The sequence below is a fragment of the Podarcis gaigeae genome (genome assembly GCF_964106915.1).
Source record: "Podarcis gaigeae genome assembly, chromosome: 4".
NCBI lineage: Eukaryota > Metazoa > Chordata > Lepidosauria > Squamata > Lacertidae > Podarcis > Podarcis gaigeae.
In genome coordinates, this window is record NC_139677.1 from 29,719,817 (window position 1) to 29,741,256 (window position 21,440).

The window sequence follows — 21,440 nt, forward strand, 5'->3', positions numbered from 1 at the left end:
ACACGAGAACGGATCCTTTTCTGCAGTGGCTCCCCATTTGTGGGATGCTCTCCCCAGGGAGGCTCACCTGGCGCCTTCATTATATGTCTTTAGGCACCAGGCAAAAAAATATTCCTCTTTAACTAGGCCTTTTGCTAACTGATATTCTCACAGCCTTTTTTTAAATATGTGTCTGTGGGAATAGTGGTGGTGTTATCATTTTGCTGTTCTGTTTTACTTCATGTTTTTTGTCCTGTATCTGTGAACAGTGCCGGATTTACGTATAAGCTAAACAAGCTATAGCTTAAGGCCCCACTCTCTTGGGAGCCCCCAAAAAATTTGAAGGGGGAAAAAACCACTGGATGTACATTTCCAAAATATAAGATAAAAAAACAAATAAAATAAAAACTACATTGTTTTGTTATGTGCAAATGGCTTTAGATAGCTGTAAGGTCCATAAATTACCATATAGCATCTATTCAACACAAAAAATAGCGACAATTTGTTGTTGACAAAGGACAGGTTGGACAGTGTTCTTGAAGCTACAAACATGTCTGACCAAACTGCGGGAGGCAGTGGAAGACAGGAGTGCCTGGCGTGCTCTGGTCCAGGGGGTCACGAAGAGTCGGACACGACTAAATGACTAAACAACAACAACAACAACAAGGTCCATAAATTACCATATAGCATCTATTCAACACAAAAACCAGTGACAATTTGTTGTTGACAAAGGACAGCTGGACATATAAAGGGCCCCATTACCTTCAGTAGCTTAGGGCCTCATCAAACCTACATCGGGCCCTGTCTGTGAACTACCCTGATGTAGGGCGGTACAGTGGTGCCCCGCAAGACGAACGCCTCGGAAGACGAAAAACTCGCTAGACAAAGGAGTTTTTCGTTTTCTTAGCCGCTTCGCAAGACGCATCTCCCTATGGGCTTGCTTCGCAAAACGAAGCTCGCCCCGCAATCTCCGGGGACAGAGGGGAAGGCGCGCGCCTTCCCCTCTGTCCCCGGACGGTCTCCATAGGAACGCATTGATTGATTTTCAATGCATTCCTATGGGAAACCGTGCTTCGCAAGATGAAAAACTCGCAAGAAGAAAAAACTTGCGGAACGAATTAATTTCGTCTTGCGAGGCACAACTGTATATAAATCAATCCATCAAATAGATATTAACAAACCAATATTTCCACATAAATCAAAGGATCTGGGGGGGGGATACGGAAAAACAAATATCAATAACCCCGTCGCCCGCCTAAACAATACTTACGCCACCCCACCCCCCGCCCCCGTAGCTCGCTCAGTGCAAATTTAAAAATGCAAGCGGTTTGTATCTTCCACTCCTCGAGGAACTGCCGGAACGTCGCGCGCAGGACCAGCGTTTCCGAGGGTGCAATTATGACTGTTGCACCGAGGCGATGTCGCGGGGGAGCGCTATTGCCGACGGACCTTGTCAGAGGAGCCGCGAGCGGCGGTTGTTTAACGGGAAGGAGCTCGAGGCGAGGCGGCGGCTTGGCCGGCCGGCTTCCCCCGAGGGGTCTGTGCGGGGAAATGAACCTGGAACGCCTCCGGAAGCGGGTGAGGCAGTACATAGACCAGGTGAGCCAAGGCGAGAAAGGCGGGGAGACGCTCCTCCCCCCCACGTCGTTCTCTCGGGGTCCCCAACGTCGCTCCTTAGCCGCCACCGACGCCCAGTCTTTTTTGGACGGGAAGCTCAGCCTCAGCTCACCCTCCTCTCAAACCCTCCCCCCCCCCAGCAATTGCCTGCCTCCTTCTTACTTGCAGCCAGCCTAAGGGTTGGTGCAGGCAGTCAGCTGCCACTTCCTAAGGTGTTGCCCTTGTAGATCTTAATAGGGCCGTGGATTCGAGCCGCACGTTGGGCAAATGATTCCTGCATTGCAGGGGAGTCATGACCTAAATCAAGTACAGTGGTACCTCGGGTTAAATACGCTTCAGGCTACATATGCTTCAGGTTAAAGACTCCGCTAACCCAGAAATAGTGCTTCAGGTTAAGAACTTTGCACTGTACTCTGATTATCACATGTTGAGTGCAGTTGTCTGCAAAAGAAGCCCCATGTATTAGTATCTACATTGCAAAATAAATACCTTATCACCCCAACCCACACCATTCCCTTTTAAGTACAGTGGTACCTCGGGTTAAATACTTAATTCGTTCCGGAGGTCTATTCTTAACCTGAAACTGTTCTTAACCTGAAGCACCACTTTAGCTAATGGGGCCTCCTGCTGCCGCTGTGCCGCCAGAGCACAATTTCTGTTCTCATCCTGAAGCAAAGTTCTTAACCCAAGGTAATATTTCTGGGTTAGCAGAGTCTGTAACCTGAAGCATATGTAACCCAAAATACCACTGTAAATGAGTAGAAATACTTACCGGTAACTAATAGTTTGGTTTCTGCCCCGCCCGCCAACATAAAGCCTGCCTCCCCAACATAAATCCCGGCTAGAGTGTTGGGCTAGATGACCCTCGTGGCCCCTTCCAGCTCTACAGGTTCTATGATTCTATCAAACTAGAATTAGCTAGATGTGCCTGCTGTTGTTGGCTCTGGCTCCACCTATTGTTCACCTGTCTTGTCTTTCTCCCTACCAGTCCCGGGTTTCCACTGCCACATTACTTACCTGTTAGAAGCTATGTGCCTTTCCTAGTGGATAGAGGGGGTTTCAATGAGTGGCACAGTTTCTGTCCATTGTGCTGTACTTAAACATACAGGAGACCCTTCCAATATAAAGTGACAGTCCTTATCTTGGCGATAGTTCAGTGTCTCAAAGTGTTGATAGTTCTGGGTGGATCATTTAGCTTCAATTCCTCATTTGCAAAATGATCAAATGGATTGTATATATAATAATACCAGATTGGTTCTCTCCTGGTGGACAAGTAAAAGTTCATTGCTTATTTGTATAAGCAATAATCCAGTTTTATTAGAGAAACACTAAGGAGACATAGGTTGAAATGCCCACTCATCTATAAAATTCTCTCTGTGACCATGAGCCAAGTCACACTATCTCAGCCTAATCTACCTCACAGAGTAGATAAAAAGATAAAACTGGGAGGTGACAGCGGGGGAGAGTACCATATATGTTGCCTTGAGTCCCTTGGATAAAGGGTGGGAACCAAATGTAATCAATACAATTTGTTATAGGAAAAACATGTGTAATACTTGTTCTTTCTTTGCTCCTAAAAACAGCAACAGTATCAGAGTGCTCTGTTTTGGGCAGATAAAGTAGCTTCATTGTCTCATGGTAAGTTACATATTTAACTTTAATTATACAGCAGTCACCTTTTCTAAAACTATTTCTGTGAAGTGCCATCTAAATGAATTTCCCTTTCCTATATTGTGTTTATTTTTCTTCAGAATGACCATGACATGTCTTTCAGGCTTGGATTGCTTGGGTTGATACCTTTGAAGTACTGTATTTACAGCAGAGGTGGGAAACTGGATCAAGCCAGCAGGATGGATCCTTACTTGCTCCACCACCTGCAGGCAAAGCTTGACAGGTGGGTGGGTCTGCCCACCTGTAAACCAAACTACTGTATGTCACAGTGACATCAGGGGACCCATTTTCCTTTGCCAGCACAGTTTGAAATCAAACTGCACAGGCATAGGCACAGCATTTTGCAAAAATCAATGGTCAGCTTTTCAACAGCACTTGCATAGTGCAACGCTTTACAGGCACTCATGGACAGCTGATCGGTGATGGGTTGTGCTTGCAAATCCCACTTTTATCAGGGAGAGAAATATTTACCAGCCCTACAACTGATGTCATATAGAGCATCACATGCAGAGCAGGAGGGTGTGACTTGTTGGAAACCTGCTGGTGGGCCAAATGAGGAGGTATGGCAGGTCCACATCCAGAGATTTCCCATAACTGAATTATATGAATAAGAACTTCCAACATTGTGGTGTTTCACCATCTTTGGGATACAGTAACTCTAATCTGGCTTGCATTGGTGTAAAAAAATGACAGGGTAGTATATCTAGTTCCCCAGTAAATGTTTGTAATGCTTGTATCTGATGCACATTATCTCCAAAATTGCAGTCATGTGGCCATTGTTTATACCCTTATGTCTAAAAGACTGTTAAATGCAATGCAAAATTCTAATGGTTGGTTTAACTTAGTGCTTAGACATTTTTCTCAGGTTGAAAAAGATAGGATTTTTTATTGTTCTTTAATTTATCAATTATAGAGATACTTGCTTTTGGTAAATTAAGTGTTGCTGTTTTTTTAACGTGTTGTGAACAAAATGTATCCCATACAAGCAAGATAAAGCACATGAGTTTTGTGGGGGATCATATTGAATAAAGTTGTGTGGCTATTTCATTTTTAGAAGACCCACAGGATATCTATTGGCTGGCTCAGTGTCTTTACCTCACAGCTCAGTACCACAGGGCAGCACATGCCCTTAGGTCAAGAAAACTAGATAAGGTAAGATACTGCAGACCAGTCTTGTTTCTTCCATTTTAGCCTTTTTGGTTTGTTGTACAAGTTGCTAAGTCGAGCATTGTCAGACATGCTGGTTGCTGCACCTTCTGTAATAATTTATGAAATAGGTAACATATGAGAAAATAGTCAAAGCACCAAATGGGGATAAGATGGAATGGAACATGAGGAACTATTGAAATTGTAGGTGCTGATAGCAGTTAAGCCAATACTGCAGTACTGTAGAAGCAATGGGAGTAAAGTAAGAAATATAAATAGCATAAAAGTGGTAACATAAACTGCTAACTTGCTGACAGGTGTCTTGCTGAAGCCAGCGGTGGGTAGTGATTACAGAAAAGCAAAGTAGCATAAGACAGTTTCTATTGAAAACATTCCTTCTGTTTCCTAGATTTTTTCTTTCTTTTAATACATAGATAAATAGGATTCTTTCAAGATTAATTAAGTCAGCAGGATCTATGTTGGCAGAAAGAAGATGACAGAGAGCAGTTCAGTTAGAAAGGCAATGAAAGAATTGACTCTTGGCATGCAGAATGTATTAAAGGAACTGGACAAAATATGATAAACAGACTTGTAAATTGAAAGTACAAAGTATAAGAATCACAATGCTATGTCAGGCATCACCATCTTTATTCTTTAAAAAGTTATACCTTTTCAAAGTGCAAAATGATTTAAACAATTTTAATTTCTCCCTTAGTTATATGAAGCATGTCGATACCTTGCTGCTAGATGTCATGTAAGTATTTACTTACATTACATTACGATACGATACAATACGATACGATATCATTAGAATGATTCTTCACTAAGCAGCCAGTATGTATAAGAAAATCACATGGCAGAAGGGATTATTTGCAGCTGAGATAGAAATGTGAAAACCTGAACTATTTTGTAACTGCTAGCTTAAAAAATACTGCAATTCAAATGGTGGTTTAAATGCTATAATTATTTTAAATCTGTGCTTATTGAAGATTCAGGACAGTTAACACTATTGAATAAAGGAAACACACATTCCTTTCTTGAAAGCTCACATCTAAATAATATGCAGTAGGAATAGGGTTGGAAACCAGGGCCATCTTAAGCATATCTGGCACGTGGTTCAAAGATCCCTCCGATGCTACCCCCCCCCTTTCCCAGAGTTGTTGACCTTTCCCCAAGCCTCTGTGGGGATTGCTCTCCTCCCACGGAGGCTTGGGAAGGAAGCTGCACGCCTGCCAGCCATATAGTTGGTGGGGTGCAGCTTCCATCCTAAGCCTCTGCAGGGATCGCTCTCCTTCTGTGGAGGCTTGGGAGGCAAGCCGCACGCTCCCCAGCCATATGGTTGACAGCGCACAGCTGGCAGGCGTGCAGGGAAAGGGAAGGCCACCAGCAAAACCATGCAGCTCCCCCACTCACTGTGGCGCCCCTGAGAGGCCAGCGCCCTGGCACAACTCGCCAGTAAGCCCAACAGGAAATACAGCTCTGGGGGAAACAGAAGAACCAAGTAATAAGCACAGAAAGCTAGTCTTGGTATGGTGGCAGAGGTTTAAAGGGAAATAGAGAATGTAGGGACTAAATGAAACTAACAAAAAAGAGGCAACTCTGTGGACATTGAGGTTGAGATGGGCTTAGACTTTGTATGCCTGTATAACAACCAAAAGTGGTATGTGTGTTTATATGTGTAAAGTTGTTGTTCAGAATGAGTTATGTAAGACTGCTGGTGGATGAGCTCTTTTAAAAAATATTACTTTTTGCATTGCCACTTTAAACATAACATAACTTTGAGTTTCTCTGTACAGTATGCTGCAAAAGAATATCAACAGGCTCTTGATATTCTTGACATGGAAGAACCGATCAACAAAAGACTGTTTGAAAAATATTGTAAGGATGAAAGTGGTCCAAAGGACTGTTCCAATGACTGGGAGGTTTCACAATCTTCAGTGAGTAACATATTGACAGATCTAAATTAATGTAAGCATATGATGTATTCAAGGCTGCAGGAAAAGTAACTAGAAGGCTTTGTGGTGATGTTAATTTGCAATAGCCTTGTGTTATGTCTTTAAATTTTGGCTTTGTAAAAACAGTATTTCATCTTTAAAAGGTTCGTGTTTGTATAAATAAAGTAAAGACACACATGAATCAAGTACACACCTCATGGGCTATGCCATGGTTAACCACTGTACAGATGTATAACACACTTAACTATGAATTTTATGAAGTATGATGCAGTGTGAATGGTCCAATCTGATGAATAAAATGCATTTTTTTTGTTTCTAAGTTTTAATTTGTGCTCAGAATCAAACTGCAAACACCAATTCCTTCTCTGACCTCCACCTATCCTTTCCCATCAGATCAAGAGCTCTATTTGCCTTTTGCGTGGGAAGATCTATGATGCACTTGATAACAGAACCCTGGCAACATTCAGCTACAAAGAGGCCTTGAAACTCGATGTTTACTGCTTCGAAGCATTTGACCTTTTAACATCACACCATATGCTGACAGCAGAAGAAGGTTTGGAGAACTCTCGTCACCCCTCCAGTTTTAAAACATTATTTCTCTTTGTCCAAAAAACTGTTTTAATCAACAAAATATTAAATTGTATCAGCCGTTGATTAGAGATACCAGTTTTCAAAATAAATAAATTTTGCCGACAGAGCAGCTCAAACTCACAATCTTCCTTGCTGGAGGTTTTTAATGTTTTGTTTTTGAAGTGGAGGTGTCCCTCTGCCCAGCACTGTCTGGTCTGGTGCCACCAGCCTCCACTAATGAAGCAACTCTGCCACTGGCAGGGAAGTCCGGTCACCGTGGAGCATCCCTGTGTGCCCATCCAAACAGAGTTTGGATGGAAGATGCCAGCAGTGGTGTTCCTAGTGGCTGTAGACTTCAGAATGCTCCAAAGCAGGGTGTTTTTGTGGAGGAAAGGCTGGGCTGACACAGGATCTACTGGATCCTCAGCCAGCACTGCTGCCATCATGTGATAGCAACATGCTCAGTGTGGTAGCCCTCAGCTCAGTTGCGCCCGTGAATGCGGTATACTCTTTACTTTCCCTTCCTTGTATTAGCAAATGGCTAAAGTACGTTTTATTTCCCCCCATGAAAATGAATTTGAAGGCAATGCTGCACCTTCCCCCACTGATGGTGATCCTGCAAATCCTCTTTTACTTCTTTTCTGCCATAATGATAGGCATTTCATCAGTCCGAATATAAAATACAGCCTTCAAACTGGTGTATGAATGCCATTGTCCTCCTACTTCCCTACCATTCCCTGCAATGAATAGGCTAGTGTTTATTAAATTATGAAGCAAGCCTCCCTTTTGGGGTATGGTGTTTCTAAGGCAGAAGGAATTACAGGGAGAGAGAGAGAATTTCTAGGAACCTTCGACCCTACCAGCTAAGATCTCATGCCTCCCTGGGGGGAAAAAGACAGTGATTCACATCTCTGCTATTTTATCATCCTGAAAAGGAAGTGCTGCTGAATGTGATTTTTAGGGGGGAAATCTTTTCCCCTTCTATTTTTCACCCCAATCTATCAACGGTACATAACTGCATATGACGGCACATAACTCCACATGCTCACTTCTGGAATGTGTTATTGGTGTCAGATTGTAAGATTTGCAGGACAGGAGAGAGGAGAAAGGCACAGGGCAGAGGAAATTCAGAAGGGAAGCACAGGTTCTATATATTTTTGTTTGGTTTAGGTGTTTTTTATTGTTTATTGTTTGCTTGTTGTTGTGTTATTTTGTTTTGTTTGTTATTATAAATTTGTTGAAACTTTAATAAAAATCTTTTTTAAAAAAAAAAGTTTTGGAGACATACTTATAGAATAATAATAATAACTTTATTATTTATACCCTGTCCATCTGGCTGGGTTTCCCCAGTCACTCTGGGCAGCTCCCAGCAGAATAGACAAAGACAGGTAAACATACATAGGAAGTAGCAGAATGTTCCTAATTCTCTAGAAATATTGACTGTATGTCAGAACTTTATATCTCAATGCAACATGTTTTATGATGCTGTATGTGGTAGCAGTTGAAACATTTTTACCTGAGCACTGCTCCTGCCGCAAATCTCATGTTCAGCGAAATAACGTACCACATTTATACCATTGTACAAATATGGAAAATTTCATCCCAAACAATGTGTAATTTGATCCATATGAATTACACCATACAAATACAATGCCATGAAGTATATTGTATCACTTACCCTCCCTATTTAGAGAAGTTTTTAATGTTTGATGTTTTATTGTGTTTTTATTATTCTCTACCATTCTTCTGGAATTCACTTTTGTAACTGATGTGTTCAGAAAAAGAGCTGCTGGAATCTCTACCTCTAGGAAAACAGTGCACAGAAGAAGAAGTAGTATTGCTACATTTTCTGTTTGAGAACAAATTAAAAAAGGTAATAGTACTGTAGTTTAAAAGAAATCTACATTGATTCAAATGTAAATTTGATAACATTCTGTTACATATACTTTAATGTAACCAATAGCCTATATTTTGCATCTTAGCACCTACAATTTGCTTCTTTTTGTGTCTTAGCAGTTTGCATCAGTTATTGTGACCTTGCATACTATTTATTAATCAATCAGAATTCACCCCTCAAAAGCTTTCGGTGTATCCAAATATGATATATCATGTATATTTAATAATTCTAGAAGGGTCATAATGGCTATAATGGAAACAGTTTTCAAAATATGAAGCTAAGATCAGGTTCAGATTATCATTTGGAAAACTCTGTAGCCCTATGTATGTATTCTGCTCCTCACACAATTAGAACCTCATCAGTGGAGAGCATAGATGCTCTCACTAGCTATGCGCCTTTCACTGTGTTGCCATCACATTTCCCTGCCGCTTGTCATGCATTAAAGGACAAACATCTGTAGCGGCAAGTCTGCTATACTCATGAAGGCTCCCTACACAGTTTAGAACCTTAATTGTAAAATGTAGCTGTTGATATGAATGGCAGGAAGGGCAGCTCTAGATGCCTTTTCCCTACTCCCACCCTCATTGTGGGAGAAGACTACCTCCTAAACCATATAGGTCTATTCAGGCAATCTGGCTATTATTGTAGAAACAAAGACCCATGGAAGAACAGAATGATCCTGGTGGATTGTCTTTCATGTGAACAGAAAGGATGGCAATCTCCGCCCCACCCCCGTCGCCACCCTTAACAATAGGACTGCTTGAATTTATGAGGCTTTTACAGTGGTTTTTTTAAATGTCGATACCTTGTCTCAGGGCACTCAGTAAGCCAACTGATAGGTGATACAGCATGGCCTTGTTTGGATTAAGAACCGAGTTTAATGGACATTCTGTCATCCATGTGAAAAGAAGGTGTTAGAGCAAAATGCATTTGCTGGTTCTTGCTATCTTGTTAGGTCTTGCCTGCCACCTTTCCAGACAAAGTGGAAGCTCCTGAACCAAAGTCTAATAGGGGCGGGAGGAGGTATGTCATTGCCCTCTAGCAATAATGGTATTATGGATCTGAGCAACCACATGATTCTCTATTGACCTTTCTTCTCTCTTTCAGTATAATAAACCCAGTGAAACGTTGATCCCTGAATCTGTAGATGGTCTCCAAGATAATCTGGATGTCGTCGTGTCTTTAGCAGAAAGGCATTACTATAACTGCGATTTCAAGATGTGCTACAAGCTCACTTCTCTGTGAGTACATATATCATCAGCCTGTTACGAAATAGCATTTATTTGAAACCACTCAATTGTGGAAGCCAGTCGATAATTGTTCACTCTTTACTGAAAGCATCTTTTCATAGAGCGGAGATGAATGTAAAGCCTGGATGTGTTAATTGTTGGTCACTACCGTTTGGAATCCCACCAGCTGTCATTGTATCACTTACACCTTGCCTGTTAGCCTTTTCTCAGTCTTTTACTAAAGGTTTGGGGGATAAATGTTTGGGGCTCAGCGCATTGAAGTGTCTTGTATGACAGTTTTCATGAGATAAGATCAGGGTTGGGGAGGTTTGTCCCCCAGATATTGCTGGACTACAACTCCCATAAACTGCTGCCAGCAGGGACAGTAGTTGGGGATAGTGCAAGTTGTTGGGTTGGTTTTTTTCCCAATTGATTTTCCAAAATTTTTAAACAAACAAACAAATATAAATCTTAACTGTACTTAATCCAATCTTACTAACATTGTTAAATGACTTCCTCGAGTCCCCCGGCTGAGTTTCAGTGTATATCATTGTAACAGTTTTCCAAAACCAAATTTCTCATAAAATTAACTTAATCACTTAACAACATTCTTTCTTTTCATTTTAACTTTAAACATATTATTCTCTAACATCACATATTTAAATCCTAAGCCTATCTGGTATTTGCAAGTTTTTCCAATTAAGTTATCTTTGCATATTTAACTAGATTTAACTAAATAGTCTTTAAATTTCATCCATTCCTTCATCCATGGTGGTCTGGCAACATCTGGAGGGCCACAGGTTCCCCAGCTCTGGGTTTAGCTATTCATTTACCAAATATGTGCATTTGGAAGTGGATAGCTTTAAACAGGGCACAAAGAAAGCTATTTCACACAATGTGTTTTTAAGTATACAGTATGTCTAGCAAGGTAAAATAGTAGAGTCGTACCCTGGAAGTAGTCGAATGTCTTGCGAGACTAACGTTTTGGCTCCCAAACGCCGCAAACCCAGAGTGATTGTTCCAGTTTGTGAATGTTCTTTGGAACCTGAACATCCTTCGCAGCTTCCATGGCTTCTGATTGGCTGCAGGAACTTCTTGCAGCCAATCAGAAGCCACGCCTTGGTTCTCAAACATTTTGGAAGTTGAACGGACTTCCGGAACAGATTCCATTCGACTTCTGAGGTATGACTGTATTCACAGATAACATTTGTCAGCAAGTCATGACTGGATGGAGCCTCCTGTTGAGCGAATGCTGAGTCTAATCTTCTTTCCCCAGCGGCGAAGGGCCATGGCTCAGTTCCTCATGTTCAGAATGTCCTGGGTTTAGTTTCCCAGTATCTCCAGGTGTGGGTGGGAGAGACTCCTGCCTGAAACCCTCAAGAGCTGTTGCCAGTCATTGTAGACAATACTCAGCTAAATGGATTAATGGTCTGATTCAGTATAGGGCACCTTTCTATATTCCTATTTTTAAAAAAATTGGGGGGGGGGGAGAACTTTAATATCTGGAGCTGAAAACTACAGCCTTTTAGTGCCTCTCTAAGTACTTTGTATGATGGGAAGGATACAAAGTAATAAGCAATTCTACCATATTTTGCAAGAACAATGATCTATTTGCGCCTCAATTTTTATTAAGTTACTGTCCCTTGAGGGTTTTTATTTCCGCTTATTTTTAGAGTAATGGAAAAGGATCCATTCCATGCCAGTTGTTTACCTGTGCATATTGGGACACTTGTGGAGCTGAATAAAGCAAATGGTGAGAAGGTGTTTTAATACAAATTGAATATTAATTATTTTTAAAGGGATTCCTGGTCTATTTTATTTATTTATTTATTTATATTTTGCATTGACTCCTGAATAGGCCTTTCAGCTCTAATTCAGGAGTTAAAAGCTAGCATGGTGTAGTGAGTAGAACAAGGACCAGGGTTCTAGAGCTGTGCTCAAATTTCCACTCCACCCTGAAGCTCAGTGGGTGGCCTTGGTTAGTCTCTAAATCTCAGCCTAACCTAGTTCACAAAGTGGTTGTGAAAATAAAATAGTATGGGAGAGAACCATGTCTTGCCACTTGGAGGAAGGATTGGATGCATAGACCAGAATTCAACACAGAACAAGCAGATTTTTTACTCATTCAACAGGATTTAACCCTCATCTCCTTCCTCCTGCACACCCCCAAAATCTACTCGGAGGGGGGTGTCTCAGCTTTTTGGAGCAGAATTTTAGCATGCAAGGGGAGCTTTACGAGAAAGCAAGAGAAGGTGAAGTCCTGCTGCATGGGTAGAATTCTGTTCCTCTCCTAGACAAGCCGCAATTAAGGCAAGCCTTAATAAATAAATAAAATGTGAGATTTTGTAGACAGATATTGATGGGTAGTCATAAAGAAAGCATAAGGACCCATATTTGTGTGTTAATCCATATATGATGGATTTGATATTAACTAAAATTAATATAGCAATATTTCACTCTTTCATTGATGATTTCCTGCTACACATTTCTGCTGGTTCTGCAGTAGAAATGAGTCCATTTTCTCATTTAAAGGCAGAAAATTATTCATCCTGTTAGACAGTATATTTGCATTTTATGCCTTTATAATTTGCAGCTATTAAGATGCTACTTAAGTAGTTAATATTATACAATTCTTAAAATCAATTCCTCCTTTTTTAATTTTTAAAGGAGAAATGTGTATGCTTTCAGTGGAGAGCCAGGAAAAAAATTGTGAGTCATCCGTAGTGGAAAATAGTTAAATGAAATGTGAAATCTTGCTAAGTGGAAGGCCCACCCCAAGGGATGAGGACTACTGATCCCCTTGTTTCTAGTGACAAAGTTGGCTTCCTATTGTAAAGAAAACTGGAAACCACACTACTAAATGCAAAAGCTACTATACTAAACCGTAACATGTTAAATAAAAATTGTCTACGGAATATTTTATGTTAAGATGCCAACCAGGCTAGAGTGGCTGTCAGTGGCCTGGTTCATACGGCATGGTAAGCCGACTGTGACTCATTAGGACCTCACAAATGTCCTGGCTCCTGGAGCTCCCTGCCCAGAACTTTTAGCATGTAACAGCTAAACCATGGTGATGCCCAAATGCAGGGTTGTGATTAAGATCTTTCCTCCTTAGCCATGATCGCTAGCCCAGGTTTGCTCTATGGTTAATGTGGAGACCTTAGCCACAATCCTGGGTTCACATGGCATGCTAAGCTAAACCCTGGCATGGCTGCCATGCCATGCTATGGTTAAAGGACTGTCAAGAAGCAAAACAGGTGCCCATCGTCGTCAAGAGCCAACACATTTGCATGGTTTTGGTAAATCATAGTTTGCCTTAGCATGACTTGTGAATGAGCGCCTTTGAAAATAGACTTGAAAACATAAGAATATATTATATGGGATAGTTTGAGAGAAACAGTTGACAGCTTTATTCTAATTATCATTTTCAATCCAATAAAATGTGAACAAAAAGGCATAACACTTTATTTTATCAACATTCAACACAAGCTGCTACATATATACTAGTGTTTAACATAAATATATTTCTTCTTCCTAGAACTTTTCTACCTTTCCCATAAACTGGTGGATTTGTACCCAAATAATCCTGTAAGTTGTACTTACGTTCTTTGTTTCATAAATGTGCTATGAATGCCATCAAAAAAAAAAGTTTAAAAGGTTAGGACCCATATAGTACCATATACATCTAAAGTGAAATGTTATTACCATTATTATGGTAATGAATAGTTTATTATAATGTTAGCCTTATTGGTAGTACCACTTTTCTGTATAGGCTACATGAATATTCCTCAGCTTAATGGTACATAAAATGCTTAGCTTTTGACCCCCCCTCCCCAATCTGTAAAATTTCACAAATAGAGTAGGCATGGTAGAGAAGGGATTGTACTACTCATCACGCATGGAATCAAATCCACAAGTTGTTGAACCACAGTGCGCACAGCACTGGCAATCACAAATTGTATACCTGCTGCTCAACAAAGTCACATTTTCTCAGCCACTAAATATTGTGGACTCCGTGCCACAAAAATAAGGAAACAGTCCAGCAAACCACTTCCTTTGGGAAAGGGATAAAATGTTGGTAACTGCAGAGCACTTGTTGCACTTGCTGAAAGGTTGGTTAATTGATACATGTCTCTTTGCTACCTTTTGAAAAAAGTGATTAAAAAGGAACATATTTCTAAGGTTGTTTGCTTGAACCCACTATGTTCCTACATTTGAAATGGAACCGATCCCATACATTGGCCTTGTTTTCATGACACAGTAAGCCAAACCAAGGCTTACCAATCTGGATCCATGGAAAATAGCTTGCATCCACCTTCCTTCTCCTTGGTCCTTTTTACTGCTGCACCAAGGCTTATTTTGGGCTACTGCTTGTGGTTAGTGAGGAGAGAATTTAACCACAAGTTGCAGTTCAAACAGCATGCTAAGCCAAACCTTTTCCTTACTCAGCACGACACAGTATGTTTGCATGTTTGCACAGTCTCAGTAAGTCATAGTTTGACTTACTTGGTCATACAAAATTGTCATATCAGTACAGTGATACCTCGGGTTACATATGCTTCAGGTTACAAACACTTCAGGTTACAGACTCCGCTAACCCTGAAAATAGTACCTCGGGTTAAGAACTCTGCTTCAGGATGAGAACAGAAATCATGCTCCGGCGGTGCAGCAGCAGCAGGAGGCCCCATTAGCTAAAGTGGTGCTTCAGGTTAAGAACAGTTTCAGGTTAAGAACAGACCTCCGGAACGAATTGAGTACTTAACTCGAGGTACCACTGTAGTGTGCTTTAACATGTCTTGAATTTTATCTGGCCATTAGGTCTCCTGGTTTGCTGTAGGATGTTATTATCTTATGGTTGGCCATAAAAATGAACACGCCAGAAGATACCTTAGGTAAGTCTCACTTTGTCTTCTGTAGTCCTAAGGGTTGCTGTCTTGTAAGTTTACCATTTTAAGAAACCTTGTACTGTTAGCCCTGATGAACTAAGTAAGGTCCAGGAAACCTTCTGTATGCCTGAAGACTGGAATTGGCACACTTCAGTAAATAACTATTCCCGGAGTAGTTGTACTTCAGAGTTACAGCTTTAAGCATTACGTTTAGCATTGCAGGTTTCGTTGGCTCTTATTTCACGTACCTGGTTTTTATGTTTCAGCAAAGCCACCACCCTTGAGAGAACATATGGACCAGCATGGATTGCATATGGGCACTCATTTGCAGTTGAAAGTGAGCATGACCAAGCAATGGCTGCTTATTTCACTGCAGCCCAGCTGATGAAAGGGTAGGTCAAAATTAGATTGCCAGGAAATAGGGATGTAGTTCAATAAAACCATCTTAACCAAAGGGTATTAATATTAGATGAAAAATAAACAAAAATAATAATTTACTGGGGAAACATCTGCCATCAGAGATGTATTCAGTATTTGCAGCGATATTAATATTTCTCTTAGAAAGTAAGCTTTACATTAGTTACTAGTGCAATATTATGGATATGCTTGTCAAAACAAGGAAACTTAACTATTCTGTCTCCCCCCCCCCCATTTAAAAGTGTTTGCAGTATTTTTAAAAACTATAGATCAAAGATTTGTTTAAATGAAATGCAGCGCTGCCTTAAATGTCCTCATGTCTTAGGTGTGTTTTTTTTTAATTACTGTTGGTGTTCTTTATTTTTGTAGCTGCCATTTGCCAATGCTGTATATTGGGCTGGAGTACGGCTTGACCAACAACTCAAAATTAGCTGAGCGGTTTTTCAGCCAAGCTTTAAGTATTGCACCCGAAGACCCTTTTGTGATGCATGAAGTTGGGGTGGTAGCATTTCAAAATGGAGAGTAAGTTACTATTTTTAACTTTGGGTTGTCTTTGTACCAGATATCTGCACACAATTTCCTTTCTTGGTTAGCTCCCCCTCCAAAAGATAGAAACCGTTATACTGCCCACTTGTGCACTTGATAAACTTAGTACTAGTATTAATGTCTGACTTCAACTATTTCATATATAAACTATATCATGTTGACAATGCAATGGCAGTAGCACCACTTAGCGCAGTCACTGATAACTGTAGTTTAGGAAATATATTATTTTTTCCTTCAGTGATCAGATGCGGTTTTCAAAAAACAGCTAAGTACTTATCACTGCTTTTGTATCTCATGGGAATTATTTTTACATTGGAACAGTAAGCATCATTAACAAAACACATACATCTCTGCCTTTTTTTTAAAAAGAGAGAGATCCCATAGGCATCTTTCAATGCTGCATGTTAATGGCATTTTTGGACGCAAGGCCCTATAGGTAATAAAATAGATAAGCTGTTAATTTGAAGAGACATAAGACAGAGACCTCTAAATGTGTTTTATCTTAGTGACTTATTTTCTTTCAGCTGGAAAACTGCAGAAAAGTGGTTTCTTGATGCGTTAGAAAAGATCAAAGCCATTGGAAATGAGGTATTTTATTTTTATTTATAGATATATAGAATTGGCCATAATTTCATCTCAGCTGTTTGATAGCAGGACTCCCAAGTGCTACATTTGAAGAATCCCACCAAGCGCTCTGCTTATAAGCTACCCATATCCCAGAAGTAATACATATGCAGATCACCACCTTCTCACCTATGGTATTGCCCAAAAGTTTCCAAATAACAAGTTATCCTTTGGTGCATGGGTGTTGATATTTTTTTTAATCAGCCAATGGAATAGCTTGTTTACTTCAATCAAGATTTTGTTTTAGAGGCATTAAAATTTTGTCTTTAGATGTGATGCTTGTCTTGCAGGTGACGGTTGACAAGTGGGAACCTTTATTGAATAATCTGGGGCATGTATGCAGAAAGCTTAAGTAAGTGGAACAGCGATTTTTACTAGTACTTAGTATTTTAAGTATTTATCCTCAAATGGTATGGCATTCCAGTTTTACTAAACCTTCTGTATGCATTTAATTATATTTATCATCTGGCATGTTCATATTATATATTGAAATGGAATGTAGTGTGGAATATGGTATTCTAAACATCTCAGCTATTGCATTTTTTAAAAAACAAGCTTCTAGTCTTTATGATAGAACAGTGAAAGCTCAGAGACCTGAGGTACTGCATAGAGTTCTTGAGGCCAGGATGTGATACTTCATTGTCCTTCAAAAGTCATAGATAGTTTTCCAACACCTACTTACACAAGTAGGTCATCTCACAGCTTCCCTTCCTTCCTTCTGCATTCTTCTTTTCACCCTGTGGGCTGGTTTGTGTGAATGCCAAGCCATTGTTTTAGTAGCATATAGGACAAGCATCGCTAAAGAAATGTCAGGCTCATGCACTCCCTCCTTTCCTCTTTTCTCATGCAGGTGGTAGGAAGACTACTGCTGAGTTTATTTTCAGTTTTAAATAATTTCAGCTTCGCTCACCTTACAGTGTGAATCCAGTGGTTTATTTAAAAGCCAGCTTCATAACCCATGGTTTAAAATTAGCTTGTTGAACAAATAACCATTGTTTGTTTTTAACCAGTATTCCTGGTTTGCATGGAATGCTAAGCTGAAATTCTTTGAAATGGCCAGGAGAACTTCTGCTGAGATTACTTTCCATGTTAGGAGGGTGCTTTAACATCTGAACCAGCCAGTGTACCATGTGTTTTTTTATGGCCAATTGTTTACTATTTGTATTTCCTAATAATGTGAATGAAACAATATTCAATTGTTCTGCCCGGACACTGAGGTCCAGCACTGAGGGCCTTCTGGCGGTTCCCTCGCTACGAGAACCCAGGTTACAGGGAACCAGGCAGAGGGGCTTCTTGGAAGTGGCACCCGCCCTGTGCAACGCCCTCCCACCAGATGTCAAAGAGAAAAATAACTACCAAACTTTTAGAAGACATCTGAAGGCCCTGTTTAGGGAAGCTTTTAATGTTTAATAGGTTATTGTATTTTAGTGTTCTGTTGGAAGTCGCCCAGAGTAGCTGGGGAAACCCAGCCAGAAGGGCGGGGTATAAATTATTATTATTATTATTATTATTATTATTATTATTATTATTATTATTATATCCTTATCCATGTTTTTCTTAATAGGAAGTATGAAGAAGCTCTCGAATACCATCGTCAAGCTCTAGTGTTGATTCCTCAGAATGCTTCTACTTATTCTTCCATTGGATACATTCACAGTCTGATGGGAAATTTTGAAAGTGCAATTGATTATTTTCATACAGTATGTAATCTTTATAAAATTGGGGAGGGGGAATTGGTGTCAAGCTTGATGTGCTCAGTATGATCTTTCACTTTTCTTGATTTTGTAATTTGTCCTTTTTAATCAGGCCCTCGGTCTTAGAAGAGATGATACGTTTTCAGTGACTATGCTTGGACATTGCATAGAAATGTATATTGGAGATTCTGAAGCCTACATTGGTAAGCTGCGATTTTGTTACTGCTGTATAGCTATTCAAATGTTCCCACAGCGCTATGGCTGTGCATTCACAAAGAGCATTAGCACATTTTTTCCATGAAGAGCACTGGCACACTTATCACTAGTAAACCATTTGCTGAGTCCCCCCAGAAGGCAGAAGGTAATGGCTTTATTAAATTATTTTGGTAAGAAATTACAGCTTGGTTTAAGAACAGAGGCAGGCTGCTTACACCAGGTCAGACCATTGGTTCACCTAGCTTAGCACTGTCTAGCTAAGCTGTCCACCACTAACTAGTCATAGCTCTCCATGGATTCAGACAGGAATCTTTCTTAGCCCCATCTGAAGAATCTGTATGTTGAACTTTGGAAACATTAGTTTTGCTCCTCCCTACGCAGTAGAGTGGGACTCGGGAGGCGCTGTGGGTTAAACCACAGAGCCTAGGACTTGCCAATCAGAAGGTCAGTGGTTCGAATGCCCTTGATGGGGTGAGCTCCCGTTGCTCCATCCCTGCTCCTGCCAACCTAGCAGTTCGAAAGCACGTCAAAGTGCAAGTAGATAAATAGGTACCGCTCCAGTGGGAAGTTCAACGGCGTTTCCGTGCGCTGCTCTAGTTCACCAGAAGCGTCTTAGTCATGCTGGCCACATGACCCGGAAGCTGTACGCCGGCTCCCTCGGCCAATAAAGCGAGATGAGCGCCGCAACCCCAGAGTCGGTCACGACTGGACCTAATGGTCAGGGGTCCCTTTACCTTTACCTTTACGCAGTAGAGTATGCATTGCATGCAGTTCTTTCACCATTGCAATTGCCAAAGTTTAACGATGATGCTGCCACTGGGGGTGTGGTTCCATAAAATAAATACCAACAGAAGTTTAACTTTCTTGACATAGGAATTACTGTGCGCATTCTTAATTATCTAAAGACCTACAGGTTACAGTCAGTATGATGTATTTAGGGCCAGGGTTTAAATCCTTACTCAGCCATGAAGCTTATTGGATGACCTTGGGCCAGTCACCGTTTCTCAGCTTAAACTACGTCATATGGCTGTTGTGAGGATAAAATGGAAAGGAGCAGAACATCACCATGTACATCACCTTGTGCACCTTGGGGGGGGGGGGGATAAAAATGTAATAATAAAGTAAAAAAATGAATCATAGAAAGGTGTACTTGATGGTCCCTGTGGTCCCTTCCAGTTCTAAAATTCTGTGATTCTATAGATAGTGAACTTCGTCTTTTAAGAGTCTATGGGACTGGACAGAAATAGTATTTTTACATGAAAGTAATCTCATGGCGGAAATTAATAATCTCTTTCAGGAACTGCAATTAAGGATAAATTAAGATGCTATGACTTTGATGTGCATACTATGAAGACATTAAAGAACATTATTTCACCTGCTTGGGACGTATTGGAATTTGATATAGAAAAGCAAACCTTAGAAGAAAGTAGTATCATGGCAGTGGAAGCACCACATCAGAGGAGAACTACGGAAGCACCCCCTCCATTAGATGAAACCTTTGAAATTGAAATGAATGAAAGTGATATGATGTTAGAAACATCAATGTCAGATCACAGTACTTGACTTTAAAATGCTAGAATAGATTCATCATCATGTAATGTGCATTTTTGTCACCTCATGCCTTCTTCAACTGCTGTTGACATCAGAGAACTGGCCACGACTGTGACAGTGTGTTTGTTCATACCAATTTTATTATGCAAAATAATCATATGTATTTTTAAACTCTTCACTGCATCCTGTGATATCTGTTACTAAAAAAGACTGTGAATGTTGAAAAATATTTAGTTTACAACATGTTTTTTTTCTGTGTCCAAGAGCTGATGAATTCCTGCCTTGGCTTTCTAACTTTCTATATTTCCATGTTAAATATGTGTCATAACAACCCCCTGCAAAATTGATGATTTGATACTATATTTTATTCTTTAAACCAGAATTAAAGTTTTCATTGCTTTGTTTGACTCATACACACAATTGTAAAAAATATTCTTATCACCTGAATGCATTCCCCCCCCCCCAATTTAATTGTTGCCAAGTCTTAAGTGTGGAAGTAAATACTCTTGTCTAGCCTCATTTGTCATTTCAGATTCCTTACTACTTCTTCACACTATCTTCCTGACACAAGTTACATCCAAACACAGGTTATTGGTTAAATGAAAATTCAGGTGCTGCTGCGCTACAAACTTTTACAACAGGCATAGGGATCCTTCAGCCTGCAGGCCTACGGTAATTAGAATCCACAGATCCAAGTTTAACTCATGAGGCTGTCTCCTAAAAGCTGCACTTTTAGGACATTAGATGTGTGGCAAATCCAATGTACTCTTGGGAGCCTCAGTGTGCTTTGATGGTTCCCTGGCACAAGAGACTTCTTATTGTCACCTATCTAGGCTATACAGTGGTACTTTGGGTTAAGAACTTAATTCGTTCTGGAGGTCCGTTCTTAACCTGAAGCTGTCCTTAACCTGAGCTGGCACTTTAGCTAATGAGGCATCCTGCTGCCGCCGCACGATTTCTCACCCTGAAGCAAAGTTCTTAACCCAAGGTACTATTTCTGGGTTAGCAGAGTCTGTAACCTGAAGCGTCTGTAACCCAATGTACCACTGTATACACATTAGTGGCTTAAAATGCAGTGAGGTTGTTTCCAGCCACTGTGTTTCAAGTCACTTTATGTTGCTGTGCACATCAGAGAGGGAGGCAGGCAAGATGTCTTCACCCAATGAGCATTGCCGAATTTATTTCCCTGCACCTAACTCTTCAGTCAAACTGTTGTCTACACATGCACAATGGCTGACTCAAAGGTACACACTACAGCTTAACTGCTGCTTACACTTTCAAATCAGATGGGAGCACATCAAACAAAAGTATTTCTCAATAAACTACTACAAATGGATTGTGATTAGTTAACATTATATGCTTGGCTTCAAACCCCAAAGATGGAAACACACTGTGTACATATACAGCCCAGAACTACCACAAGAAGTTACAGCAAATCCCCA

At 40.5% G+C, this 21,440-nt stretch overlaps 1 protein-coding gene and 1 long non-coding RNA gene across 3 annotated transcripts in view; both read left to right on the plus strand.

The window, feature by feature from the left end:
• LOC310843147 overlaps positions 1 to 21,440 on the plus strand; it is a 147,300-nt gene that overhangs the window by 101,140 nt on the left and 24,720 nt on the right. The window lies entirely within an intron of this gene.
• CDC16 (cell division cycle 16) lies at positions 1,410 to 20,517 on the plus strand. 2 transcript variants are annotated; one of them, XM_083735529.1, is made up of 19 exons: positions 1,412 to 1,578; positions 3,180 to 3,234; positions 3,348 to 3,490; positions 4,322 to 4,419; positions 5,129 to 5,167; positions 6,210 to 6,350; positions 6,762 to 6,921; positions 8,717 to 8,811; positions 9,943 to 10,076; positions 11,738 to 11,817; positions 13,603 to 13,652; positions 14,883 to 14,956; positions 15,217 to 15,342; positions 15,737 to 15,889; positions 16,438 to 16,501; positions 16,828 to 16,889; positions 18,102 to 18,237; positions 18,344 to 18,434; positions 19,745 to 20,517. In XM_083735529.1, the coding sequence occupies exons 6-19, from the start codon at positions 6,252 to 6,254 to the stop codon at positions 20,008 to 20,010; spliced, it is 1,590 nt and encodes a 529-aa protein (XP_083591655.1). In that variant the 5' UTR covers positions 1,412 to 1,578; positions 3,180 to 3,234; positions 3,348 to 3,490; positions 4,322 to 4,419; positions 5,129 to 5,167; positions 6,210 to 6,251; the 3' UTR covers positions 20,011 to 20,517. The 2 variants fall into 2 exon arrangements, with proteins under 2 accessions (XP_083591654.1, XP_083591655.1); XM_083735528.1 differs by lacking the exon at positions 3,348 to 3,490 and having other exon boundaries at positions 1,410 to 1,578.

Excerpts from the sequence above, each read along its gene's own strand:
- CDC16 (XM_083735528.1), top strand. The coding sequence starts at position 1,531 with ATGAACCTGGAACGCCTCCGGAAGCGGGTGAGGCAGTACATAGACCAG. Across the intron at positions 11,818-13,602 it reads GGAGCTGAATAAAGCAAATG|AACTTTTCTACCTTTCCCAT; the intron begins GTGAGAAGGTGT and ends TCTTCTTCCTAG. Across the intron at positions 15,890-16,437 it reads GTAGCATTTCAAAATGGAGA|CTGGAAAACTGCAGAAAAGT; the intron begins GTAAGTTACTAT and ends ATTTTCTTTCAG.